Source organism: Botryllus schlosseri, chromosome 2 (genome assembly GCF_051294905.1).
Source record: "Botryllus schlosseri isolate E-star chromosome 2, Bs_hap1, whole genome shotgun sequence".
Lineage (NCBI taxonomy): Eukaryota > Metazoa > Chordata > Ascidiacea > Stolidobranchia > Styelidae > Botryllus > Botryllus schlosseri.
Genome location: NC_137237.1, coordinates 30,139,916 through 30,166,633, shown reverse-complemented (window position 1 = coordinate 30,166,633; position 26,718 = coordinate 30,139,916). Strand labels below are relative to the sequence as shown.

Sequence of the window (26,718 nt, the reverse complement as noted above, 5' to 3'; positions counted from 1 at the left end):
TGCGAAAAATGTTTTTACTTTGGTTGTACAATGTCAATTTGATTCAGCCAGCCGATTTGGAAATTCCTTCTCGTAGGGCAAGTACCGCAATATGAAACCACGCGATTTGTTTTTGCGATTTTGCTTTTGATTGGTAAACACTATTTCATTTCACCCTTCCGATTGGAAAGTCCTTTCTCGTGGGGACATGAAACTGCGCGACTTCTTCCTTGAATGATTCGCGGCGTGAAACGGTATATAAGTAGTCAATGGGTGATCCCAAAGTATACTTTACCTCGTTTTACTTGTAAACCTGGGAAAAGATGAATCTGAAAGTGTTGCTTGTCGTCATTGTGACTTGTGCATGTGCAAGAGCCAGCACGTGCCCAGTGGATGATGCGATCGGGGCAAAGTGCCAAATGATGATCGACCAGAGTATGTACTGAATAAACGTTTATCGGTGTTCCGGAACAATTAACCTGACGTGCGTAGCTCTGCATTGATGCTGTAAAGTGAATTTCGTGAAATCAATCAGAAAATTTATGAAAGGAAGATAAGTGCGACTTCGTATTTCCGGCTTTAATCGCTTTCAGCTTCAATTCAGCAACGTTCTAACACAGATACCACCAGCATGGTTCGATTGTGTGGCAATGTTTGGATGATTCGAGTCACCTTTTTTGTATGACTTAACATGACTCATGTCACTTCACAAAATTGGCTTGACTTGACTAGACTCGGCGTTTCGGAAATGCGAATTAACTCGTGACTCGGAGCAAAAATTACGAGCCAATTTCATGTCATCAATTAATCGATGTCGATAAATATCGCTCTATACTTTGCAAATGCTCCTATTGTTCTCGATACGCTGGCGTGACTTGTGAGAGAGACAAATCTCATTCATTCAATGATTTTGTGTTTTACTGAAACGTCATTGTTCTATCACAAATGCATCGACCGCTTACAGCCGACGTTGTCGCAGTAGTAAAGTAACTTGTAGTTCAGGGGTTCTCAACCCGCGGCCCGCAGACGATTCTTTTGCGGCCCGCGACATCTTTCAATATGAACGCAGTTACTACTGGTACAGTATCGTTATGGAAGACCGATGTGACACATTTGTCGAAGAACAGTTGTTGTAACGAGCCTAGAAGCTTCAAATGATAGCACGATAGTTTCATCTGGAGTTATACATATCGCGTGATTTTAGAGAAAACGTTGCCAGCAATCCATATTTCGAGGCATTTTTAAAATTGCCGACGACGTGACGGACGCATTGTTCAAAATTGCTTGGAATATCGATAAACCGAAGAGTCTGCTAGAGAATGTGTGACTTCAATAAAAATTTAACGTACTGTGCGAATATTCGCTGTTTCCGGAACTAAGCAGCAATTTCAACATCACCTGACAAATTTCGAGGCTACAGTTGTCTGATTCAACACTCAACAGTCACCAGAAGAGTAACAGCTATCTCAGTCGATCTTTTATCGCATGTTTTGAAACACGTTGCCACGCATAGACTACTTTAGCCTAGCATTGGACGAATCCATCGACTGCACACAGTGCACACTGCACACACATTACATAGCTAATTATCCAGGTGCGTTTTATAAGAGTGGACATATTTCCAGAGGAAATACTGACGGCGCAAACGTGGGAAGGGGGCCAGTGAAAAACATCAATTTGACAAAGCTGACTTCAGTAACTATTGGTGTAAGGCCCCAGTCATGGAAGGAAAGGAGAAGAGTTGATTGGTTTGCTCAGAAATGTCCCCGAACGTCTGACTTCTTATAGCACTGAGAGCTCAAAGTGATAATGACCTCTGCAACGAAAATATCACCTAAATTTAATAGTGGTTCACAAATATATGGTGTTCAAGTTCTGCGGCCCGCGGCGTCTTTTAGTGTGAAAATGCGGCCCGTTATACAAGGGAAGTTGAGAACCCCTGTTGTATAGTTGGATAATGTCTCATGTCAATCCGTTTTCCCTATCAGAGGTTTCGTATTTTAGGCCTGTTCTCTATTTGGACGGATAATAATTGAAGACTGAGGGTATAGAACACGTAGCTTAGCAGTGCTACGCATTCGTGAGCTATATAGCGCCTTTTACATATATATTTAACTCTATATTCATCCCTCGATTTCAAATAAATGAATTTCTAATAGCTTGCAAAATGCATGCCTCGTACTTTGAAAGGACAAATGGACCTGAATTGTTACCTGACTGGTAACTTGACTTGACTCGAGTCAAAATGTGCAATGACTCAATATGACTTGTGACTCGGAGGCAGCGACTTGATCCCAACACTGCTGTGTGGTAGGGAAATATAAACAGGCTGTTTGCGCCCTGGGAATACTATTGTTGGGCAAAAATCACATCGTGTGACACATCAACGATGAATTTGGTAAGATGAAATATGAACCGAGACATCACCGTTGAAACGTTACCAGCTTCCTATGCCGGCGGTTGGGAACCACTGTTATAGACATATAATTCCGACTCTGTTTTACAGGTGTACAAAGTCTGATCGAGACGTTTGAACGTAAGTTACGACAGTTTGCATTTTTTTGTCATATTGAATTAGACGAATACCATTGCAGTGTGTTACATGGGGATGAAATCGGGACTTATTCCGAATTCTGCAGTAACCACTTCAAGCTTTTGAGGTCTTCTCCACGAGCATTACCAAGCACGTCTGGATAATCAAATTTCGGAGCACAGCACGGGTGCATGGTCGTCCAAGCGAAGTACGTTAACTTTGCCGTTTCTTATTCGGTAGTAGCTTGCCAAATATAGAATAAGGTGCATGATAATCCACAACGCATAATCCAACATTTATTAGTTCGTTATGGAATGATCACGCGGGTGATAGCTGCCATATAGGAATATTGGAAACTGTTAACCGAACGTTGTTGTGGACACCGTATGTTCGGTATTTTCGTAGGGAAAAACAGTAACTAGTCAAAAAAATGAGATCTAGATAACAAAATAATATGAGTTCAGAGCGTACATGATAGTGATCATAAGGTGACATTGTAACAGTTAGCCACTTCTTGAAATCATGCTTGTTGCTTGCCCTAGGCAACATACTTTCGTTACCGCAATTGTTGACAGCCGTTGCTGAGCTTGAAACATCGTTGCAGAATGTCCATCTACCTGCCGTTTCACTTGAATAACCCCAGCGCACAAGGCCATAGGCACCATTCCATAAGTTCATTCTGTCATTTATGTGCCTTTCTGCTAACTTTTATGAAAATGCGACAATCTAGTCTAGTTTGTGCCAACAGAAAGTGATCGTTTATAAGCTTAAGCCATCTGTTCACCTCGATTATTCGAGTTTTTTCGCCTGTGACGTCTTTGATGAAACGATTTTAGATATACAAAGCTCTATTGGTCGCTGACTATTAGGCCTACCTCTGACGAGTATTATCCGAAAATGTATTCGGGTTTGGTTATATTGTTGGTTCTGTACCTCCGGGAATCGTTTCAAATAATACAGTGATAACACATCTTCGGGATCCTGTGAAAACTCGGTTTCATATAAATCACTGGTTCCCAACCTTTTTCTACTCATCGCCCCCTTATCAAGCCCGACCCAAATTTTTCCCCTTTCCCCATATTTATGGATCCGAAAAAGAGAACATAGAAACAAGAAATTTATCTACCTATACCTCTGATCGATAGAGAATTGACTAAAAAAAAGGTGATTTTTCGGGTAGATCCTCGGAAAACCGGATTCCGCGTCCATACTTTCGGTCGAGCTGACAATTTTTGCGTCGTATGCTGAATAAGCCATCTTCACGTGCATTTTAATTCTCGTCTAAATTCAATATATAACACTGAACGATGTAAGATTTTCGCTATTTTCACACCCTTGTTACTCGAAATCGCCCACTGGGGGCGATATCGCCTACGCTGGGAACCACTCATCTTCACTATTTGTTCGGTTTCCAAAAAGACCAGTTTACCAATTGTTCAGATATGAGGTATTAAAATTTTGTGCCGCATTGCAATCAAACTGCAATCTAGATATACTAAGAAAGTGATCGAAATTCAGAATCTTGTTCCTGGAATCCCAAGTCCTGATCCTGCGCATCTCTAATCGGCCTGAAATATCGGAAAAGTGCTAATATGAAAGCATTTCCTTCATCTAAGATCGAAAAGGAAGTCCGGAAATGGAAATGATTGATTAGATAACCACAACAGATAGTCCGACATTGATTTTTTTAAATTCAGATATAAATAAACAATTCAGTATCGGTATCAGTCCATTATTATTTTCATAATTTCAAAACATCACAAGACTGAGATACAATGACGAAATACGATGGTGTCGAAACGGCTTGGATTTGTCTTCAAATCAGACACCCATCTGGTCCTAGGCGATGCAAAATAGAGGCATGTACACTGGATGGAAAGAGATGAGGGATAACATGAAACGATAAGTGATGAAAATGAATCACGCATGTGTCGATAGGCGAGTTTGATATGTCAGATCGAGGTCTGGTAATCTTGAGGACTAACTATAGTCTTCATTCAGCAGAAGTTGTTTGTATTTTGACTTGAAGTGGACATGCTTCGCGACTGTCAGTTAGCCGGTGAGCTGCTGATCCACACTTGAGATCCGGCATACTTGAGGGAGCGATGCGTTTTCTTGTATTCCATCGTGATCACGTGGTAGCTGCTCGTCGAGGACGCGCGCGTGATGTACTTGTGAGCAATGTTCCCTCTAAGCTGCGCACGTGCGCAAATGCGCAGTGCTGACACGGTCTCTGCGCACAGAAATCGAAGTTGCGCACAGAAAATCCAAAGTGATGACCTTATTTAGATCGTTAAGCACTGTCGTCCAAGGATCTGCGCAGTGAGTTGGTGAGTGTGCGCAGACACGTCAAAGATTAGAGGGAACATTGCTTGTGAGCATTTGATTATGAGACGAAGTAGTCATTAAAATTTGTGAGACACTGACCGCAATGGATCTGATACATAAACGTGGCGATTTCTCGCTTTCTCATCTCTTCTATGTCTAGAACACCGAGTCGTTTGAGTAGCGATTTATGAGTTTCACACCCAGGCCTCATTGGGGCCTTGGCAATGATACAGAGAGAGTTCGATGTTGAATGTTTTGGAGTGGGTCAATTTTTCTCTTGCAGGCAGCACTCCAGCAAAGAATACCGTTGTAACATAGTTGATTCTTCAGAATCATGGATAAATCCAAGTCCGAATCCGCTAACAACTGGAATTACTCAGAAGTCTTGTGGAAATTGAAACTAATTTTGAATTCTGTGTCTGATTCCAAATGAAAAAATGATTTCGGGACTGGTAAGTAAATTGCATCTCTTCTGTTAAACAGACAGAGTCGGCGAATGGATACAAGTTGACTTCGGAACGGTGAAAGAGGTTGCAGGAGTGATCACACAAGGGCGCCCAACGTCTACCGATCAGTGGGTGCGCCAATACAAAGTGGCGTATGGTACGACAGAAGACAGTCTGGCAATGATTCAAGTCGGCGGCTCCGATAAGGTATATTTCAGTTGATGCAATGGTGACTTGACATAATTAGCTCAATGGTTCTCTAACTAACATCGGAGATCATGTCCAGTATCATAAGAAGACAATAGCCATCATAGCCGAGAACCCTTGCTCGCACTCCCATGCGGAGGCGAGATTCACAAGACCTTTGCTATTTCCCCAATCGGATGGATTTGGTTTTTATGATACAATAAGCTTGTGAATTCAAGATAGATCCCGAATGATGGATTTTTTACATTATATAGACATAGATGCATTCTTGATAACAATTTCGTTGATGTAATTGATTGGTTGACTAACTAAGCAAAATTCGCGGACTTGCTACATGTAGTGTGTTTCTGTCTTGCTATTTTGTGATGGCGGGTATAGCTCCTAAGTGAGAGTCACAAAAGATTCACAAACGTAAAGCTGAATATTCCGAGCGAACTCTGGAGCAAATATTTTCGGAAATTGGCAAGGTGCGTGCTCATTTAGTGCTGAATTTCATTTCATGCTGCCAGCGCCATGCAGAGACTGGGCCGAAGTAGGCACGCAAAGAAGATGTTATAATGACGTGAAAATTTGTAATACATAAAAAAGTTCAGTTTAGAACCTAACAAGGTTCGTTTGCGAACGCGAACCTTTAAACTTCAGAGGTTCACTCACAGAACGCGAACGTGTACTTCGAGTTCACACAATCCCTGCAAAATTCGTCGTAGATCCGTCGAACTCTTCACGTACCAATTACAAAGCGCTCCTGTGACGAGAGTGCAGGGGCTCCCAAGCTTTTCATGGTTGCGACCCCAAATTAAGACTTAAAAATGTCTCGTGAGCCACCTCTATATTTGGCATGCTGATTACTAAAAATGGTCAGTACCGTAACCTAAACCTACTGACGTTACATGTGAGAGTCTCGCAGCAATAGCATTTAGGCAATGATGAGCTCGTCAACCTCTATCTATCAAGACTATACAGGAACGTGTATAGGTGTTTCGGAACGATTTATATCTCTATCTAATCGAAGTGGCGAAGTTACCTGAAATTAGATAAGTAACTATATATAAGTTATTCGGCCGTGACGCGCGCGGATGTATGCATACTGGTAACAAATAGGCGGGAATATTTGTTTTTGGCATTTCGGGAACCATATATACCAAAATTGCCAAAAATACAATTAGGCTTTCGAAAATATAGATTTTCAAGAAAATTTTGATAACAATGTCAACAATAATTGAAAGGAGTATGGAGCGACAAAACAAGTGTATAAAACAAAATTCTTCAATTGTGGTCCGTGAAGCATTCGAGGGTCCACGGGATTCGGGGGTGCATGAGACGCGAAATAAATTATATTCCCCAAACACATCGGCCTGCTCGCCACTAACCACTAAAAAGACGTGTCTACCCCTAACTCCAGTAAACAAATATTTAGTGCCCCAAACCTTTTTTTAACTTCAGCTTTCGGCTTTCTTTTTTAACATGCCGTCTATCCTTTATGGGTGATGATGACTCATAGTAATTACGGACTCTGATTGACTTGTTTTACGGATTAGGGATTCGGAAACGTATCACGTAACAATTTGAAGCACAGACCGTGAAATGCGTGATGTGACAATGGCACATTCGAAATCGAATATTAATTGGAGATATTCATACACCCTTATAATAGGGATTTGCAAAACAAAGTTGCAAAGATGCTTTGTAAAATTATCTGAGGAAATCCATCAACCCGATTCGCATCACATTATTGATGTAGCCTGTAAGCTATAGGCCGAAATACAGTTATTTTCAATGACTATGTTCATGTTCAAGTACTCGAATGTGCCTATTTTTCGGTAAATAATGACGGATCCACTATTCTAATAAAGTTTGTCAAGTACTTGTCTAGCTAGACCATAAATGTTATTGCTAATTTTATTTTTTATTTTCAGATCTACACAGGGAATTCTGACATGGAGACGAAAGTCTACAATCGCTTTCCGACGGTACTTTCCTGTCGATACATTCCAATTTATCCTCAATCGTGGCATCATCACATGTCTATGAGGCTTGAATTCGTGCTCGGTCACTGCTTTGACAAGAACCCACTATGATCTGCCCGCTAATAATGTCTTTCCATTATAAAGACCAGCGCATTGGAATATTCGATTCTCTTATGACAGGGCCTTTTAGTCAGTTGGGGCAATGACGCAGTGTTGAGTGCTGTATTCCAAAGCCGTTGGATATGGTTATGGAGAATTCTTTGTAAATAGTGGGGCAAATATTTCCAGAGGTGGTCCAAGTAGTTAAGAAAGCAACTCAAGTAGAAGTAGAAGTAGCGACGAAAAAAAGCTACTCAAAAGTACTTCTTCCATAAGCAACCTAAATCTACTTGAAGTAGAAGTAGAATTGACTGACTTTAGATCTACTCAAGTAAGTAAGTAGTTGTGAAAACGATCGTAATTCGTTCGCATTATAATTATCATTATAGGTAAAAACATTGGCATGAGTGGCGCTTATCACAACTAAAGGCTTTATGCGCCACGGACAGAAACAAGTTGAACGCTACAGAATGTTCATAATATATAACGGAGATATAGGTACACATTGCACATAAAAAGGTTGTACAATATTCCTCGCGTCGATCTAACATATTCAACAACATATCGCAGTACTTGTGGATCAGTCAGTAGGGTCCGCATGTCGAAATTTACATTCTTCGACTCTGCATGGTGTCGTAAGCATTCTCTTTGATAGCGATATTTTCTACAATTCATGAGATAATGCTCTACGGTTTCAGCAATACCACATGCTTCGCACAGTTGCGAGTCGACGCATCCGATCTTGTTGAGATGGTGCTTTAGTCTGCAATGCGTCGTTCTTAACCGCAGCATAATCGAGTTTGCGAATCTTGTGTCCACTTCAGATAGTCTGCCATGTACCGAGGGTCGCAGATCTTTGTAAGCTCTCCCAGTATCTGTGGATTGATAGATGCGGTCCCACTCATCTTTGCAGCTCTTTAGCAAGTACGACCGTACGTCGGCGAGTGGGATGGCATGATTCCAGCGTATGTGTGTATTAGCGGCTCCCGCCCTTGCTAATTGATCTGCAGATTCATTACCGCGTATTCCGGAGTGTCCAGGCACCCATACAAACGATATGGTCATTTCTGCTGTCCGTAACTGATGATTCAGCTCAATAATTTCACTCACCAGAATGTTTGATCGCGTCCAATGCACTCAAGGAATCGCTGAATGTTGCAATTTTCGTAACTTGACTTTGCCGTACCCATAGTAGGGCATGTTTGATTGCAATGAGTTCCACTGAGAAGATCGAGAGAATTCTTGGAAGCGAGCACGCAATACTTATATTTTGTGCAGGAACGTGCACCGAATATCCGTATCCCGTTTCTGTGTTGGACCCGTCTGTATAGATCTCTGTGCGTTCTTCATAGTTGGCAGATATGTGATCCTTGAAGAGTACTGTGACAGTTTCTGGAGATGTTTGTTTACGAATTGAGAGTGATAGTGAGGAATCTACATCGGGAATTGATGTTGCCCACGGTGGTATCGATAGTATCACGTTTCCTGCAATATTCTCACAAGACAATGCATTAACATGAGTAAAGGTACGAAAGTTGAGAATCGCTCATTCATAAGAGCGTACATATCCTCCCACGACTCTTGCAATACCGAATAAGTAGGATTGTCCTGCTGGGTGGTCAATTGATATCGATATTTCGAACATGCATACCAGTGCCTTATGTGAAGAGTAATTTCATTGCTTTCAACTTCAAGTACACAGACCGGCGTACTACACATGGCACCACTGCATATTCTCAGGGCTTGGTTCCTAATCACTTCAATTTTCTTAAGGTGTGTTTTAGGAGCAAAAAAGTAGGCCTCCATTCCATAATCGATCACCGAGCGAATCAATGATTTATATAACATCAACAACATATCTTTAGACCCGCCCCAGGTGGTACCCGAAAGCATCCTTAGCGAGTTTATGCGTGTGGCACACTTCCTTATAACGTAATCAATATGAATTTTGTGGTTCAACCTCTTATCAAAGTATACTCCAAGATATTTAAAATTGTCTACATATGTTAGATCATCTTCACCCAACCGAAGTCTTGGTGCATCCAAATTGCGCTTTCTTGTGATTAACATAGCAACACTCTTTTCTCTCGAAACCACAAATCCCCATTTCGAACATCATCGGACGAATGTATCCAAGCTAGACTAAATATCAGCAGCGAGTTCATTAATATCTAAACCAGATTCCCAAATTTCACAATCGTCAGCATAAAGACCCACTTTTTATCCTATGTTTGATGGAAGGTCATTGATCATGATCAGGTTCGTAACTGCCGCACCCCAAACCCCCCAATTGGGGGGGCTGAGCTCGAAGGGGGCCCAAAATTATTTCGTGAATTAGCATAAATTAGAAAGTATTTTTTGAAAATTTATGCAGTTTTTTCAAAAATTTGTAGCGCTCCGCGCGATATCAGCTTGTCAAATATCTTGATTATTGGGTACTCTTCACCCAAGAAAAAATACGCAAGATTTCTAGAAATGGGCATATCGGCGTTGGCCATTACCGCGCCACGACGCACCAAGATATAACGTTTTGGGCCATGTAACATGCGACTCAAAGAAATGTGCCAGAATGATCGGCAGCGAGAAAATCTTGGCCGAAAAGAACTGCGCTTATGCTGATACGCATAGGTTTAATTGTCCATAGCGGGGATATCTAGAACTAGAGGTAGTTCTAGATATCCCTGGTCCATAGGCGCCTAAATGACTGACGCCGAATGTTCCTGTCTTAGCAATCTGAACCTCACAAGACAAATACCATCCAGCAGGGAAACATTATATACCAGTGAAGAAATACCAATTTGAAATCCTGTGCGTCTTTTAGTTTAGTACATTGATGCGATCACATATTTTTGGATATAGCGGAGGTCACGAAATAACATCATGTAACAAGTCATACCAACGGGTCCGTCCGCCTGAAGATGTTTAATTAGCCTATTATTTACGGGCCCTACAGTTTCCAAGACACCTAACTCAGCTCTACCGGTAAATCTGATAACGCGAGCAGAGAGGACAAGAAATTGATAGCAATATATATGAAATTTCCGATCTTATTGACCGATTATATTACGAATTATTGAAAATTTTCGCGCTTGGCGCGTGCTCACTAAATAGTACAACTAATTTCGTGGTAAAAGCGAAGAACGTGATGGGGGGAGGGTCGGGTTATCACCCTATGGGAGCACAAGACCCTAGTTTTTTGCAGGGCCTGACGAAGTGCTGTTTCGTTCCTGCCAACAGGTATACGCCCGAAGATATTTAATTATTATTGAGTGGTCCTCACTTTTCAAACACACCTCACTCCACTCTACCGGCAAATCTGATTACGTGAGCAGAGAAAGGATAAAAATTCATAGCAATATATGTGCAATTTCTCGATCATATTGACCGATTCAATCATAAATCATAAAAAAATATTCGTGCCTCGCGCGGCTAGTCGAGAAAAGATTCCACATTAAACGGACAGCCAATATATATGATAAGTAGGGGTAAACAACGTATAAGCTGAGGGGGATTTGGGGGGCGAAGCCCCCCAGAAGTCCGGTTTATCACCCTATGGGGGGCCCATGACCAACGTTTTGGGGGGGGCTGACGAAGTGCTGTTACGGCCCTGATCATGATTGTCAACAGTATAGGTGATAATACGCTCGCATTCCATAATGCGGACGAATGCTTATGCTGTCGAAAATTGAATACCTCTTGGTACGCATCAATATTAATCAAGCTCGGCACCTTTCGCATAGCTCAATTTGCACCTTTTGACAATCCATGCGAACGAATTACGATCGTTTTCACAACTACTTACTTACTTGAGTAGATTTGAAGTCAGTAAATTCTACTTCCACTTCAAGTAGTTTTAGGTTGCTTATGGAAGAAGTACTTCTACTCGTACTTGAGTAGATTTTTTCGTCGCTACTTCTACTTGTGCTTGAGTAGCTTTCTTGACTACTTTGACCACCTCTGGTTAAATATACACGCTAAACTACCTAAGTAATTGCATAGCCTCAGTTTATAGTTACCAGCCAAAATAGAGAATAGAGAAACGAATTGATAAGATGCGATAGATTGCCCATTTACAAATTTATATGGTACAATTCGAGCCTGCGCCAATGTTTGAAAACTATATGAACTATATTCCAATTTAATTTTAATAAAACAAGAGGTTTGGTTAAGGTAAGAGCAGAGAACAGAAATAGATTATTTGCTATTAAATTACTTTACTATACTAGTTTACGACAACGAAATCTGCAGCTTCGATGACTTGGTTTGCGGTCAATTTATTTGTGAGAGTACAATGGAGGTCCAGTAAAACGCACGATCATTGAATGATTGGTCGCTCTCACGGGCTACAACAGCGTTTCGCGAACATTCCGGAAGATATGCAAGATACGGTGATTTTTATCGACACCGATTACTTGATGACTTGAAATTGACTTTTGCTCCGAGTCACGAGTCAATCCACATTTCTGATACGCCGAGTCAAGTCAAGTCGAGTCATTTTAGCAAAGTGACTCGAGTCAAGTCAAGTCATACGAAAAAGATGACTCGAGTCTGACTCGAGTCAAGTAATGACTCGAGTCATCCCTGTGGTATACGTAGTCCAAATAATTGGTGTCTTGTGTTCTCGTTCGTATTTAAGTTCGCGTCATCCGAGTAATAGAGGACTTTCGCTCACAATCACTTGTCTGCATGTTAGGGTTTTGGCTGAAGACAGATATATTACTTGGCGCTGCGAGCAGGATTTGAACCTGCGCGGGAACACACTCTGGAAACACCCTAAATATACCCAGACATGATGCCCGAGTGGCATTGCAGTTGGAACACATTCCAGACATTATGCCTACGTGACAACGCAGTCTGAACTCTGAACACACTCCAGGCATACCACGTACATTATGTCCCAGTGACGACGCAGTCTGGACGTACTACAGACACAACCCGGTCACGGACATACCCCAAACAGTATGTCCGAGTTGCAACTCGTTCTGAAGATAACCCCGACACACGAGAGACATGCCCCAGGGCCCTGACATGATGTCAGAGTGGCAACACAATATGAACACATTTCATTGATGACCTAGATATATTGTCCGAGATCATTATCATTTCATTATGAATTTATATTATTATCCTTGGTACAAAATAAAGATTACACCTGAATGAGAGCAGAAGATGATTTTTCATTTCGTCAGTGTTAGTCGCTCGGTTTATGCTGCTAGCAACGGAAAATATGGCGATACTGTTGTCTCACATTGAGAGTAGGGCTGGGCAAAATCGAGTACCTGAGTGATTCGATTCTGAATCACGTATTATGCTTCGAGTCGGGTCGAGTATTCGAGTATCACTCATCATGACGTCATAACATAATGTACTATGTAAAATTTCAAATATGTAGCCTATACCTTTTATGCCACCACAAAGAACAAAACGCCTGTTATCCATCACATTAAAGATACTTTGGTATTTTTTCGACCCTACCGATTTCACTATACACTTTGTGACAATGTTGTGGGAGGATAATAACTTCGGAAATGTGTTATTTCCAGTAACATTAGTTAGTAGCTTTGTACTATCTGTTTCATATGCTGGGATACGGCCAATCAAGGTTTCAAGGCTTCCACAGTGGAAAATAGTATCGAAACCATAATTCTCGCTGATAAAATAACTTTCGGTGGCTGGTAGCGTATAATTTCAGTACTCGAAAAAATCGTCTTTTACTACTCGACTCGAATCATTAAAATAATTACTCGATTCAGATTCAAGTACTCGAATCATTGTGCCCAGCCCTAATTAAGAGTGTAGGAGGCTTGAACTCGTGTACGGCCACTGCTATGACTGAAACCATTGGTGATCTGCAGCCGATATGGCCTTTCCGTAATATTAGGCTTACCATATTTTGGAAATCTAATAAGAGGACACTTTTTCATAAATTTCCAACTTTCAAAACCGGAGTAGAATTCTAAAAAACCGGTTAATTTTTCCCACTTTGTGACTGGTTAACTAAAAAAAAAAAAAAAAAAAAAAGGTCATCTCCTCCGCTCAGAACTCAAAATACCGTTTTACTCCCCACATTGCTAGGTGGATGACTGAAAAAAAAAAAAAAAATACCGTTTTTCTCCCCACATTGCTAGGGGGATGACTAAAAAATAAAAAATAAAAAAAGGTCATCTTTTCGCTCAGAGCTAAATTCACCGTTTTTCACCCGTCGGAGCTTCACGTCTGTGCTAATATATGGCATATCACTCGCAATTTGCTCTAAATCTGCTCTAAATCCTAAAAAAGAGGACAAAATCTCAAAAAAGAGGACAAAAGGGCGTCCTCCGAGGACACTTTCAAAAAAGTCAAAAAAGAGGACAAATCCTCTTAAAAGAGGACGTATGGTAAGCCTACGTAATATGGACAAACGCATTGGAATATTGGATTTCATTTACGACAGTGCCTTATACATAATTGGGCAATGGCGCGGAGAGTATAAGAATTTTTCATGATAGTACAAGGTCGGAAGCGTTTGTTCATGTGCTGCGAAAATGGATCCTTAGCTTGTCGGTTTCAGACCAGAGCTGGATGGCGACGCCAAAGAAAGCTAGTCTACAAGGGCTGTGAAGTCAACGTGTCATGCTGTCAATGTCCATCGACTCCCATATCGCTTCTCTCATTTTGATTGCCGCGTTTTGTACAGGGATATATAGAGTTCTATATAGAATTCTATATATCCCTGGTTTTGTAAATATTATTGTATAATTCACTCGCAGTGAGACTAGTAAATACATATCCTATCCGGGGAGCAAAAAGCCCCCTAGGTAAAATGTAGAGATTGAAGTAAATTTTTAAAATTTTCGTGAAAAAAGCCTAATTTTTATTCCTCTGCAATAAATGAAGACGAGATTAGATTACAGAAATACGGTTGATGAAGAATAGGCTCGTGCTCCAGCGGTAGAGATGTTTGAACTTGAAGAATACAAAATAACGCTATAAATTAGCGCAATGGTGCATTCAAGGTCTTACGAAGAATAGGCACAGTTCCCAATAAAGTAATCTTTTGGCTCATGTTGACTGTAACAATCTGTGTGTTAGGGATGGTGCGAACGTGAGGTTCACGTTCGTGTTCTGTGTGTGAACCTCGAAAATTTGGAGATTCGCGTTCGTAAACGAACCTTGGTGGTAGGTTCTTCTCTGCAAACCTTTTCATATATTATTCTTTGAAGAGCTTATTGGAGATCCAGAACTTCAATATGCAATTGAATAGTATATTCATTTTGCAACGAACCCGACTATTTCGGTTGACCCTCGTCAAGGGTAATCGTCAGCAGCTAGTTGAGAATTTAAAAGAAAATGGTATATCAACTATTGTATCACAAAATGCAACGTCACCAGCATGAAATTTCGAATACGAGAGCGTTCAATGTACTATTTTCAGATGGTACACGAACTCATTTTGTTGACAATATTCTTTCCATTTCAACTTCGGGCCACTTTCTGCATGACTCTAGCTGAGTCTAGCAGCATGAAAAGAAATTCGTCAGCACTAAACGAGCGTGCATCCTGCCAATTTCAAAAAATATATTTGCTTTTTTAGAAAGTTTTCTCGAAATATTCAACTTTTCATTTGTGATTACGTAGTGACTCTCTGGTGTGACCCACAATCAATAACTATTGACATCAACCAAATGGATATAAATGATGCATCGTTGTCAAAGCAGTGCTTCCCAACCTTTTTCGGCTCGCGACCCACTTTTAATGCAAGTTTATTTGTACCACCCACAACGAACGAACGAATGAGAAAGTAATTCAACGCGTCGTGTCGATGTGACTACAGACGCCGACAACGGCGACAAGTGACATTGCGCGACAATTCGAGAACACAAGTGCATCAAGCAGATAAGAGTCAATATAAGTAACGGATGATTGCAAACGAGAAAGCAGTAAGCACGCGTTCAATCAGTGATTTGTCTTCACGTCGAAAACAGTGATATTCTCAGTAACTCACATCGTGGCAACTTTTTGCTGATTCTGACGGCAACTCGGGCTGCATTGCTGGATTTTCCGATCAACTTTCGCAAAGCCCTTGAAGAAAAAAAATAGATTCCAATTCTCAGGCACACGCAATAGCACAGCACGGTCCAAATTCACGGTTCAATCAAAATGACTGTCACGAAAATCCGTCTCACGAATTATTATGAGTACGGGAACGTGGCTTGCGGCGCTTATTATGGACGCTGTAGGACAATACTAGAACGCTCGTCTGATCGTGAGAAAACAAGGAGTTTAACTTATTTCGCAAATTGAATAAAAAAATGAAACATTTACAAATTCTTCGCGACCCACCTAAATTAGCTTCGCGACTAGGGCTGGGCAAATTCGAGTACTTGAGTGATTCGATTCTGAATCACGTATTATGCTTCGAGTCGAATCGAGTATTCGAGTATCACTCATTATGATGTCATAACAGAATGTAATATGACAAAGTTCGAATATGTACCTTTTATGGCACCACAAATAATATAATGCTTGTTATCCATCACATTAAAGATACTTAGGTATTTTTCGACCATACCGATATCATTGCACTTTGTGACAATGTTGTGGGATGATCATGACTTCGGAAATGACTTATTTCTAGTAACGTTCTTAGCTTTTTACTTTGTTTTGCACGCTGCGATACGGCCAATCAATGTTTCAAGGCTACCGAAGTGGAAAATAGGATCGTAACTTTAATTCTGCTTGATAAATTAACTTTGAGTGACGAAGGCCGTATAATTTCAGTGCTCGAAAAAAACGTCTTCTACTACTCGACTCGAATCATTAGAATTGATACTCGATTCAGATTCGAGTACTCGAATCATTTTGCCCAGCCCTATTCGCGACCCACCGTTTGGGAAGCACTGGCCTAATGCTAAAATTTCAGCAGACGCATCTATATCTAGATTTGATGTTTAGTGTATCATAAAAACCAAATCCGCCCGATTGAAGTGTTGGCTACTGTATAATCTGTTTTTGAGTTATTATCTGTAGCAAGCGTAGAAACCGTTTTTTAAACCCCGGTCAATATCAATCTAGCTGATGCTATAAGAATACAATGTCCGGTTTAACCTAGACCGGGAGTACGACACTCAACTGACGTCGTGGTCCGGATCCAGACCTTCGGATCGCCCGCGGGCCGCACCAGTCAAAATGTTTCAAAAATGTTTCCTCAAAATCCTTGCCATTGTTTCATTGTTGAATACTCCATTACAAAAGTATTATCCTGTATTTCTGGTTGTGGAGGTGGGCCTACTCTTCTAGCAACGCTATGTTAGTCGCAAACCACGGAATTGGCAAAATATACAGGTCGGCTGGTTCAATACAATTAAAAACCGCTTAAACAGTTACTTTATCGGATGTGAGTTGACATAATTCTATGCTTCCTGCGTCGTAATCTGTCATTGGCCCTGCGTATGCGCTATGAGAAATACAAGGAATTCAACTGTAAACGCGGGCTTTGGAATTTGGTTCATTATCATTAACTTGCGATACGGGTTTCTCTGGAGTCATGGGATTTTTTGCGTCAGAAGTTATTATAGAGCACTGTGACCACGGGTATTTGAATTCTATTTTTTGTGTGACCATTATATTTTCCATGTAACCTGCATATAACGGTTTCGCACAGGCGTCTTCGCTTCAGGGAATAACTACTTGTTTGACTACTTTTCCATAAAACTCTGAATTCAGTGTGCAATTGTTATCTTCTCGGAATTGGGTGTCAATATCACCGACCTGCTCCTAGAGTGAAATTACAAAGTCACTATCGGATAATAATGATGATGTGATCTATTTACAATGAGCATGCTCGACATTTGGTGTCCTTAAATAAATTTTAAGTATTTCCTACTAAAAATATCAACATGGTATGCATATGCACAGGTCGTGTGTATGTATATCATGAGTCGGTGTATATGCCGCAAAAACATCAATGACAAAAATAAACTACGCCCTTTCCTCTCCTTTCACGTCTACTAGGAATGTGCTGGATGGCACAAGTATTTTATAATTTATTCAGAATTGCTTTGCGGCCGGATGCGGCCCGCGGGTCGTATGTTTGATGTCCTTGACCTATACCAGTGGGTCTCAAACTTTTTAGACACGCACCTTTTTATGATAGTAAATAATTTCGCGCCCTCCTTATCGCCATATCACAAAATGCAACCAGAATGCTAGCAATCCCTAAGGATTGTTTGATGGCACGGAAGGTTATGACTGTTGATGAGAGGATTCTCAAATATGAAATTCGGACTATACACAGAGCAACAACCATGAATCGGAGGTGAATCACGTTTTTCGATTGACAGCAGCTTCGCGCCCCCTTCCAATGCTTTCACGCCCTGCAAGGGGGCGCGCCCCCAGTTCGAGAACCACTAACCTAGACCGTTAAGGCGTAAGCTTATCTTCCCTTGCAAGTCCTCGTCAAAATTGTTGGCAAATCGACATAAGATAAAGATTTTATGGAATTATGATGACATTTGATTGTTCCTGTTGAGTTGTTTGGTGATACTGGAAAAGTCAGCATTCAGCCGTCAGCCATCAGGACTATGGCCTATTATGGCCTGAGTCGGCGCTATCGTAAACCATTGGTTCTCAACCTCTTTGTTATTGCGTACCATCTCGAAGTTGTATGATTTTGTTGTGTATCGACGAATTAACGCAAAACTCAACTTTTCTTCACATGTATAAAGGATTACTAACAATGGCGGATTATCTAAGGAGTCGACCCGGAAATTTTAAGACAAATGCGACATACAAGCTATAATGCGTCCCTGATTACACCCTGAAAAGGCAAAATTATTGGGATGGTGGCAAATTTGCCTTTTCCACAAGTTGATCTGGGAGTAGTGCAACTGAGTCGATTTACGCATAAAGTATTTGTCTATGAATGCGATGAAGACATTTCTTACATCAGAAAAAATTCGTTTACGATTTGTGAAAACTGTAATCTGACATAATAAGAACTGCATTTACTGCGTGTAACGTTAAATAACTTCGTATATATCAGTGGTTCTCAACCTTTTTGACCTCGCGGAACGGTAAAACTACAAAACAAATGTTGCGGACCGGCGAGCCTTCAAAATTCAAAATTAACCGTAAATTTAATTACGACATATGTATGCAACTCAAATATATATTGTGAACTTCGTATAAGCGCCACTGTGGTAGTATCTATCAATGATCAAGCTTCTGTTGAAGTTTAAGGAAGGCAAAACTTGCGATGTTATGTTAGAGACCACTACTTGATCATAAATTCAATAAATGCGGTCAATGAATTCGGCGAATGTAGGCTATAGTAAAGTATCTCATCTCAGCTTATTTAGTAGTATTCAATTTCACCAGAAGTAGTTAAAATAGTTGTTGATAACACTAGGGTAGAAGACAGAAGCAGTCCCGCGAATCTCTATACTTGTAAAGAAGTAGAGACTTTCACGACTTGTAGAAACTACTTAAAGTAGGAGTCGCGGTATCTTAAAAGTACTCAAATATGTAGTAGTAATAATAATAATAATAATAAGAAGTAGATTGGAGACGATGGGTTGCCGACGTTTGTCAGTCAGCTGCCTGTGATAGTAATCCAATTTCCACAACGCATCCGTGCGATGAACAGAGAATGGCTAATGGGAGCAATCTGGGAATTTATGTCATGTTACCGCGACAAAGAGGCTATGTCTCACCATAACTCCTGAACGAGATGAAGACTCATGCAAATACTTATTTCCACTTGGCAAACTATATTATAAACAGAACGCAGTTTGGCAGCTAAACTTTCGAAGTTGAAGTTGTGGGAAAATGTCACCGCTTGAGTACATAGCGCAAGTAGACAAACCTTACTGGATTACTTTTGAATGGGTAGAAGTAACTCATTGCTGATCAGACCAGTGAATAGGCCACATCTGCATTTCATGATGTCTGTGGCCGATATATCAGCGTCATGGAATCAAGCAGATATAAAAGACAGCGAAGTATAGGGACACTTCATTAGTAAAATGACAAATGTGTCGCAAAAAGTCGCGCGAAACGCTCGGACAGAAACAATGAGTTTTATAATAATTGCTCTATCTCGCTATTTGAACGATTACAATCTCATTACGTTTCGTGCTAATATTATCGGATTGCATTACAGTCTTCTGGGAGTGTTCTTCGCGGTACAAACCCGTACCTATAGAGGTTATATCTTGGAAAGTCGTGACAAATCTTGTGGGATGATGACAGGAGGTAGTATACTATAACGCCATATATTTCCACGTAAAACCAGCCTAGGTGAAGAGAAATTCATCCGTATGGATGCACGAATGCAACCGTTTCGGAGAAAGACTGAGGATTATCTATCCGTGCAAAAATTTTTAGTTTTATTATATAGTCCTGTTGCTCGGTCTTGATATTTGCAAGATTACAACCTCATTATGTTCCGTGCGAATGACATCGGATTGCATTGCAGTCTTCTGGTTCTGTTATTCACGGTAATAACCCGTACTTACTGCTTACAGGTTGAAACGTCGTGACAAATCGTTCCTGTGCGATGATGGCAGGAGGTGGTAACGCCGTATATTTACATGTAAAATCAGCCTAGGTGAAGAGAAATTCATCCGCATGGATACACGAATGCAACCGCTTTCGGAGAAAGACTGAGGATTATCTATCCGTGCCAAAAATTTTAGTTAGTCCTGTTGCTCGATCTTGATGTTTGCAAGATTACAATCTCATTATGTTCCGTGCGAATGACATCGTATTGCATTGCAGTCTTCTGGTTCTGTTATTCGCGGTAATAACCCGTACTTAGTGCTTACAGGTTGAAAAGTCGTGACAAGTCGTTCCTGTGCGATGATGGCAGGAGGTGGTAACGCCGTATATTCCCATGTAAAATCAGCCTAGGTGAAGAGAAATTCATCCGTATGGATACACGAATGCAACCGCTTTCGGAGAAAGACTGAGGAATATCTATCCGTGCAAAACTGTATACTTTCAGTTTTATGATATAGTCCTGTTGCTCGATTTTGATATTTGCAAGATTACAACCTCATTATGTTCCGTGCGAATGACATCGGATTGCATTGCAGTCATCTGGTTCTATTATTCTCGGTAATATAACCCGTACTTAGTGCTTACAGGTCGGAAAGTCGGAACAAATCGTTCTTGTGCGATGATGGCAGAAGGTGTTAACGCCGTATATTTACTTGTAAAATAGGCCTAGGTAAAGACTGTATGGATACATGAATACAACCGCTTTCGGAGAAAGACTGAGGATTATCTCTCCGTGCAATACTCTTTTATGCATTATACATTGCTTGATCAATATCATGGTTTTATATTCGTATGAGACTTCGCGGTATATGCATGGTCTGTTGGTCGCCTTGTATTAAAATGAATATCGATCAATCATGAAGCTAAACACAGATTGAAAAGCGGTGTGGGATGCGATGACCAGTAATCTGATAAAAACTTTTGGTGTTTTGATAGCTCTTTCAAAAACAAACACGCGATATGCTAGTTTTCTAAATATCCAGCTCTGAAATCGAAATATGAAATTTTATATGACTCATTTCCGTAGGGGCGTGGTAATTAGGTCAATACACATTCGAGCCCCTACTCCCACTTATACAGCTTGAAGTAACGCGGTTTGCTTTCTCTTGTCATGTATCGAGCCGTGTGCAAACTTACTAAGCCGGTTTTGGGTAATTTTCTGTGGTAAACTTGAACTAGTACTTCAAGTCAATGAAGCGTGACTGTCAACTCCATATCAACCCCCTTAACTCCCAAGATCCCGGTATGTAGTTCGCAACGCCGGAAAAGCACCCAGAGTGCTATACGACGCAATGCCAAGATGACGTGAGATGTTCTGGCAGAATTCTGGCATATTCCCGGCCTTTTTTTCGAACGGAATATTATAGTTGAAAACCATATTTTTCGAATTTTCGCAGCCACATTTTTTTTTCCGCGGACAATTATAAATAAGATGTCAAACGATAATATATGGTGAGCGCAGGTATTTCGTGAGTCAAATCGGAAAGATGACTTTTTTTATTCAAGACAACGAAATTATCACTACAAATATAAAAAATCGCGTCTGCTGTGGTAACTTTTCAGCCGGTGAAAAGTGTCCTCCTTCCCGGATCTCAAAATATGGTAACCCTAATTCAAAGCTAAATTTTTGACGAAATTCATGACGAATGTACCATCACCGTAATACAGTGGTTCCCAACCTTCTTCGTCTCGTGTCGCACTTGTCCGATATTTGAGCAAAAATTCCCGCCTATGAAAAAGTTGCCAGTGACTAAAAAAGGCGCTTTTTAGCGCACAGCCATTTGTTGACTGAGCAATGTATGGCCAAACATATTCAGATATGTCCGAACTGTGTCGAATGAAGATTGTACCACACTTTGGAAAAGTACAGCTAAATTTGACCTGTTTTTACCGGTCGGGTAGCCGCTGACGAAAAATAAATCAATAAGTCCGGCCTATGCTACGGCCTTGAGCTGAATCGATGAATATGGTATGCTTTTCACGTTAGATCATATGTTGGCTCAAATAGGTAAACATTTTCACCAGCGGCCTTGCGCTGAATTCGGCTCGACTTTTTCCTGCTTAGTAGCAGTGTTGGGATCAAGTCACTACTTTCGAGTCATGAGTCATCTCGAATCATTGCACATTTTGACTCGAGTCAAGTCAAGTCACTCGTTTTTGTAGGTGATTCGAGTCAAGTCAAGTCAAGTCAATTCACGAGTCAAGTCACAATTCAAGTCAAATTGATTTGTTGAAGTTTGAGTGATCATTCGAAATCATTACATTTTGCTAACTGTGTGAAAGACAGATTAATAGGCCATATATCTTGATTCAAATACCTAATATAAAGTTATAAATACACATGCCAAAACGCGTTGTATCGCTTATGAATACGTAGAACTGCTAATAAAACACGTGAGTGACTGTATAGCTACATGCTACAGTCTGTTATTATCAGCCAAAATAGAGGATGGAATGCGAAGCCTCAAGAAGTTGAAACAACTTGACATGTTACAATACACTCACCATCTACGCATCCATGAGAAAATAAACGCGTGAACTATATTTGTTTTATTAGAATCACACAATAGAGTTGGTAAGGGTGAGCACTGTGCAGTGTAAGCACAGAACCGTCAAATAAATAGAGATACGTTGCTATTAGATTAATCTACTACTCTTACGACAACGTAAGCTGTGATCATTTCATTCGAGGTCAATGTATTTGTAATGTAACAATGGCAGATCAGTGAAACATGCAATCAGTGAATGACGGTTTGCGATCACAAGTAATACTGGCGTATCGCGAACAATCCATATATATGCAAGATATGGTGATTTAATCGACACCGTTACTTATTATTGATTTGAAATTTACTCGTAAGTTTTTCTCCCAGTCACGAGTCAATCCACATTTCTGAAGCGCCGAGTCAAGTCAAGTCTAGAAATTTTTGCAAAGTGACTCGATTCGAGTCAAGTCACACGAAAACTTGACTCGACTCTGATTCGAGTCAAGTCATGACTCGAGTCACCCCAACACTGCTTAGTAGAAATTTGGTCGAGAGGCTGTCAAGGGCCCAACGAAATCGTCTCATGAGCCTCAGGTTATCAGGGGTTGTAATATCTATGGAAGGCATTTAAACATACACATACCTTAAAATCCGCCAAAGAAACGTACAGTTGTAAAGAACTAGTTTCATACTTAACTGCTCTACAATAAAAATCTAAAAACCTTGTGAACCGAGTGTATCTTCCGATACAACCCTAAAGCCAGATTCCCCCCGAAAAATTTCAAAATTTCCCCTAAGAGGGGACTTCCCCCTTGGTTGGGAACCACTGCCGTAATACAATTCGTCGTCCGAGTTTTCCGTCTGAATACAACCACGATCGATGATGGAACTTTGGCATAAAAAACAGGATATATACAATTATCCGGTATCGAAGCAGCTACAGAACTTGACTTGATCATCCTACCTCCACTGATGCTCGATAAAATGAATCTGTGACACTAGCTACGTGTGAGCCTATATATTAGTCCTTGAGGTAAGATAAAATCCTGTTGTATCCAAATCAACCTAAAAGCAACCCAAAACAACAAGTTTATTTGACCCAACATTATGTCTGTGCCACGGGATATGAATTAACGGGTGTGTGGATGAAAAGTACACTAAAATTTGTCGCATGTTGTGTGCCGCTTTTAATATGATGGTAGCTGTGTTTTCACTTACTTCAGGAATACAAGTTATTCTATGCAAAAATATCAATCCGATGTAGGCTTAGGCTATGTTTAGTCGTCGAAATAGTCACAGGAAAATTGCGAGTGACAATTTCCCGAACCCTCACATAATGACGGAATGAGGTCATGTAAGAGCACGAGAGCAGTCATCATTTTCGGAGGCGCCTGGTTTCACGAGCTCAATATCCGTCAATTATTCGGTATGATGGAATATCAGTAGGTCAGCGTTGTGAAATGTTGGCGCCGCATTGACGTTGGGAAGCAGCTAATCATTATCCTGTCAATCATCAGCTTGCTTCCTCAAAAAGCAAAGGAGTCTGCATTGCGCATTCACAAACATAGATTTAATTTAATCTTTCATTCCTCTGCAGAGAAAATTTACTTTGAACAATTGGCGAGGCAATACGTTCTGTCGGCGCAAATCGCACGACATGAAACCACACGATTTTTTTGTATGTTTCAGTGCGGGAAACGGTATATAAGGAGGCACCGGGAGATCCCAAATTATATCTTTACTTCGTTTGCTGGTGAACCGAATAAAGGATGCATCTGAAAGTGTTGCTGGTTGTGATCGTGACCTATGCGTGTGCAAGAGCAAGCGAGTGCCCAGTGGATGATGCAGTCGGGGCAAAGTGCCAAATGATGATCGATCAAAGTATGTACTTAATAAACGTTTCTCGGTGTTCCGGAACAATTAACCCGACGCTAAAGCCGTGAGTAACTCTGTATTGTTGCTGTAATGATGTATTGAAACCGACCCCAAAATAAATCAGAAAATTTATCAAAGAATAATAAGTGAGACCTCGTGTTTCCGGCTGTGATCGCTTTCAGTTTCAATTCTGCAACGTTCTGATACAGATACCACCAGCTTGGTTTGATAACGTAGTTGGACAATATAAACAAACTCTTTGTGACCAGGGAATACTATACCATATATACTCATAAAAGCACACTAACTTGGATGGAAAAGTTTTCATTCGAGTACAAGTAGAAGTGATGTTCCTGGGAGTAGAAAGAGCTAACCAAGGTATTAGGTTTAGCTGAATTGCTACGTAGCCTGGAATTTCTGACCTGTGCGTACGAGATCCTCTTGAATCCACCGATATTACGCAAGACATACTAAGTTTATTTCAGACGTTAATGCAAGTAGGTGTAGCAAATGAGTCTCACCGATTCTGTCGAATCGTGGCATTCTATACTTTTAGTAAATTACGACAGGATGTCAAATCAATTGGCAATACATGGCGCGGTAAGCGCACGAGATATAAATTACATGGCTCGACGATAAGGGATCGTTGCAGTAGGCTACCATAGCTATTTTCTAATTCAAGTAAAGGTAAAATGTTGCAGGTGGGAAAAATAGTCAAGTATGTAGTTTGAAGAAGTAGATTGGAACGTGGTGTGGAGAACTTCGCCGGTTTCTAAAAATATAGTATGCATCTTCCTGACTAACTGAAAATGACCAACGGCGATGTGAATACGAGGTCTGCATCGCTGAGTTGTCATGGCAATTTCACCCAACCACTTCCGAGACATTCACACATAAATCAAAATAGGGATGCACATACACGATTTATAAGAGATATGTAATTCCAACTCTGTTTTTGCAGGTTTACAAAGTCTGATCGGGACGTTTGAACGTGAGTTTTGTGAGATTTTGCATTGTTTGTCAGGGTGAATTAGACGAACACTATTTCAGTGTGTTACATGGGGATGAAGTCGGGACTGATTCCAAACTCTGCAATAACCTCTTCAAGCTTTTGGGGTATTGACCACGAGAATTACCGAGCACGCCTGGATAATCAAATTTCGGAGCAAAGCAGGGGTTCATGGTCTTCTAAGCAAAGTAGGTTAATTTTCCCATTTCTTATTCGGTAGTAGCTTGCTGAACAGGGCATACGGCGATGATTGATCCATAATGCACTATTTAACATTTAATCAGCCGTTATGAAATGCTCACACGGTTGACAGCTACCGTTCCTCGTAGGAATATTGGAAACTGTCCACCGAACGCTTACAAGTATACACCGTATTTTCTACGGTGGATGAAGAAGAAAACAGTAACCGGTCGTAAAATGAGATCTAGCTAACAGAGTCGTATGAGTTCATAGGATATGATAGTGATCATCAGGTTGCATTGTAACAGTTAGCCACTTCTTGAAATCATGCTTATTGCTTGCCCAAGGCAACATACCTTCGTTACCCCAATTGTCGACCGCCGTTGCTGAGTTCGTAACACGTTGTAAAATGCTCAACTACCATACCGTTTCGCTTGAATTACTACAGCCTACAAGGCCATACCTGGCCATAGGCATATTTCCAATAAGATAATTCTGTCATTTATGTGCCTTGCAATTAACTTTTATGAAAATGCGGCAATCTAGTCTAGTTTGTACCAACCCTAAGCCTTCTGCTCACCATTGTTAATATACAAAGCTCTTTGAGGAAATTCTCTACTAGTCGATGACTATTATGCCTACCCCTGACGAGTGTTAGCCGAATATAACAGGGTTTGGTTCTATTGTTATGTTGAAGATGTGTACCTCCAAGAATATTTTCAAATATTATAGTGATCACTTAATAATTATTTTAAATTCCATGTCTGATTCCAAATCCACTTCCAAAATGTTGAACATACTAATCTGATCCAAATACGGCCAAGATCTTACAATCCGGTTTCTTCCTATCAAAATTCATGCTCATTGCCGATCTCTGGCCCACAACGCTGGTTAATAATAAGACCAGTTCGTTACGATTTTGAGACTGGTAAGCAAAGTGCATCTCTTCTTAAACAGACAAAGTCGGCGAATGGATACAAGTTGACTTCGGAACGGTGAAAAAGGTGGCAGGAGTGATCACGCAAGGGCGTCCAACGTTGTACAATCAGTGGGTGCGCCAATACAAAGT

At 40.7% G+C, this 26,718-nt stretch overlaps 4 protein-coding genes across 4 annotated transcripts in view; 3 read left to right on the top strand and 1 right to left on the bottom strand.

The window, feature by feature from the left end:
- LOC145457641 (cytoplasmic dynein 1 light intermediate chain 2-like) overlaps positions 1-26,718 on the bottom strand; it is a 163,004-nt gene that overhangs the window by 71,678 nt on the left and 64,608 nt on the right. The gene's annotated exons all lie outside the window — the stretch shown is intronic.
- On the top strand, positions 264-5,470 carry LOC145457832 (uncharacterized). Its single transcript, XM_080336134.1, has 4 exons — positions 264-414; positions 2,486-2,515; positions 2,574-2,720; positions 5,324-5,470. Exons 1-3 carry the CDS (start codon positions 303-305, stop codon positions 2,636-2,638), a joined length of 207 nt encoding a protein of 68 aa, XP_080192260.1. The 5' UTR covers positions 264-302; the 3' UTR covers positions 2,639-2,720; positions 5,324-5,470.
- Positions 4,547-7,619, top strand: LOC145459844 (lactadherin-like). The gene is made up of 3 exons (XM_080338368.1): positions 4,547-4,571; positions 5,324-5,493; positions 7,410-7,619. Exons 1-3 carry the CDS (start codon positions 4,547-4,549, stop codon positions 7,569-7,571), a joined length of 357 nt encoding a protein of 118 aa, XP_080194494.1. The 3' UTR covers positions 7,572-7,619.
- The window catches only part of LOC145457654 (lactadherin-like), a 49,935-nt gene continuing 47,495 nt past the window's right edge, over positions 24,279-26,718 (top strand). The window contains exons 1-2 of the mRNA XM_080335877.1: positions 24,279-24,466; positions 25,422-25,451. Of these exons, the coding sequence (XP_080192003.1) occupies positions 24,355-24,466; positions 25,422-25,451 (142 nt within the window). The 5' untranslated portion in view covers positions 24,279-24,354. The remainder of the gene's footprint in view (positions 24,467-25,421; positions 25,452-26,718) is intronic.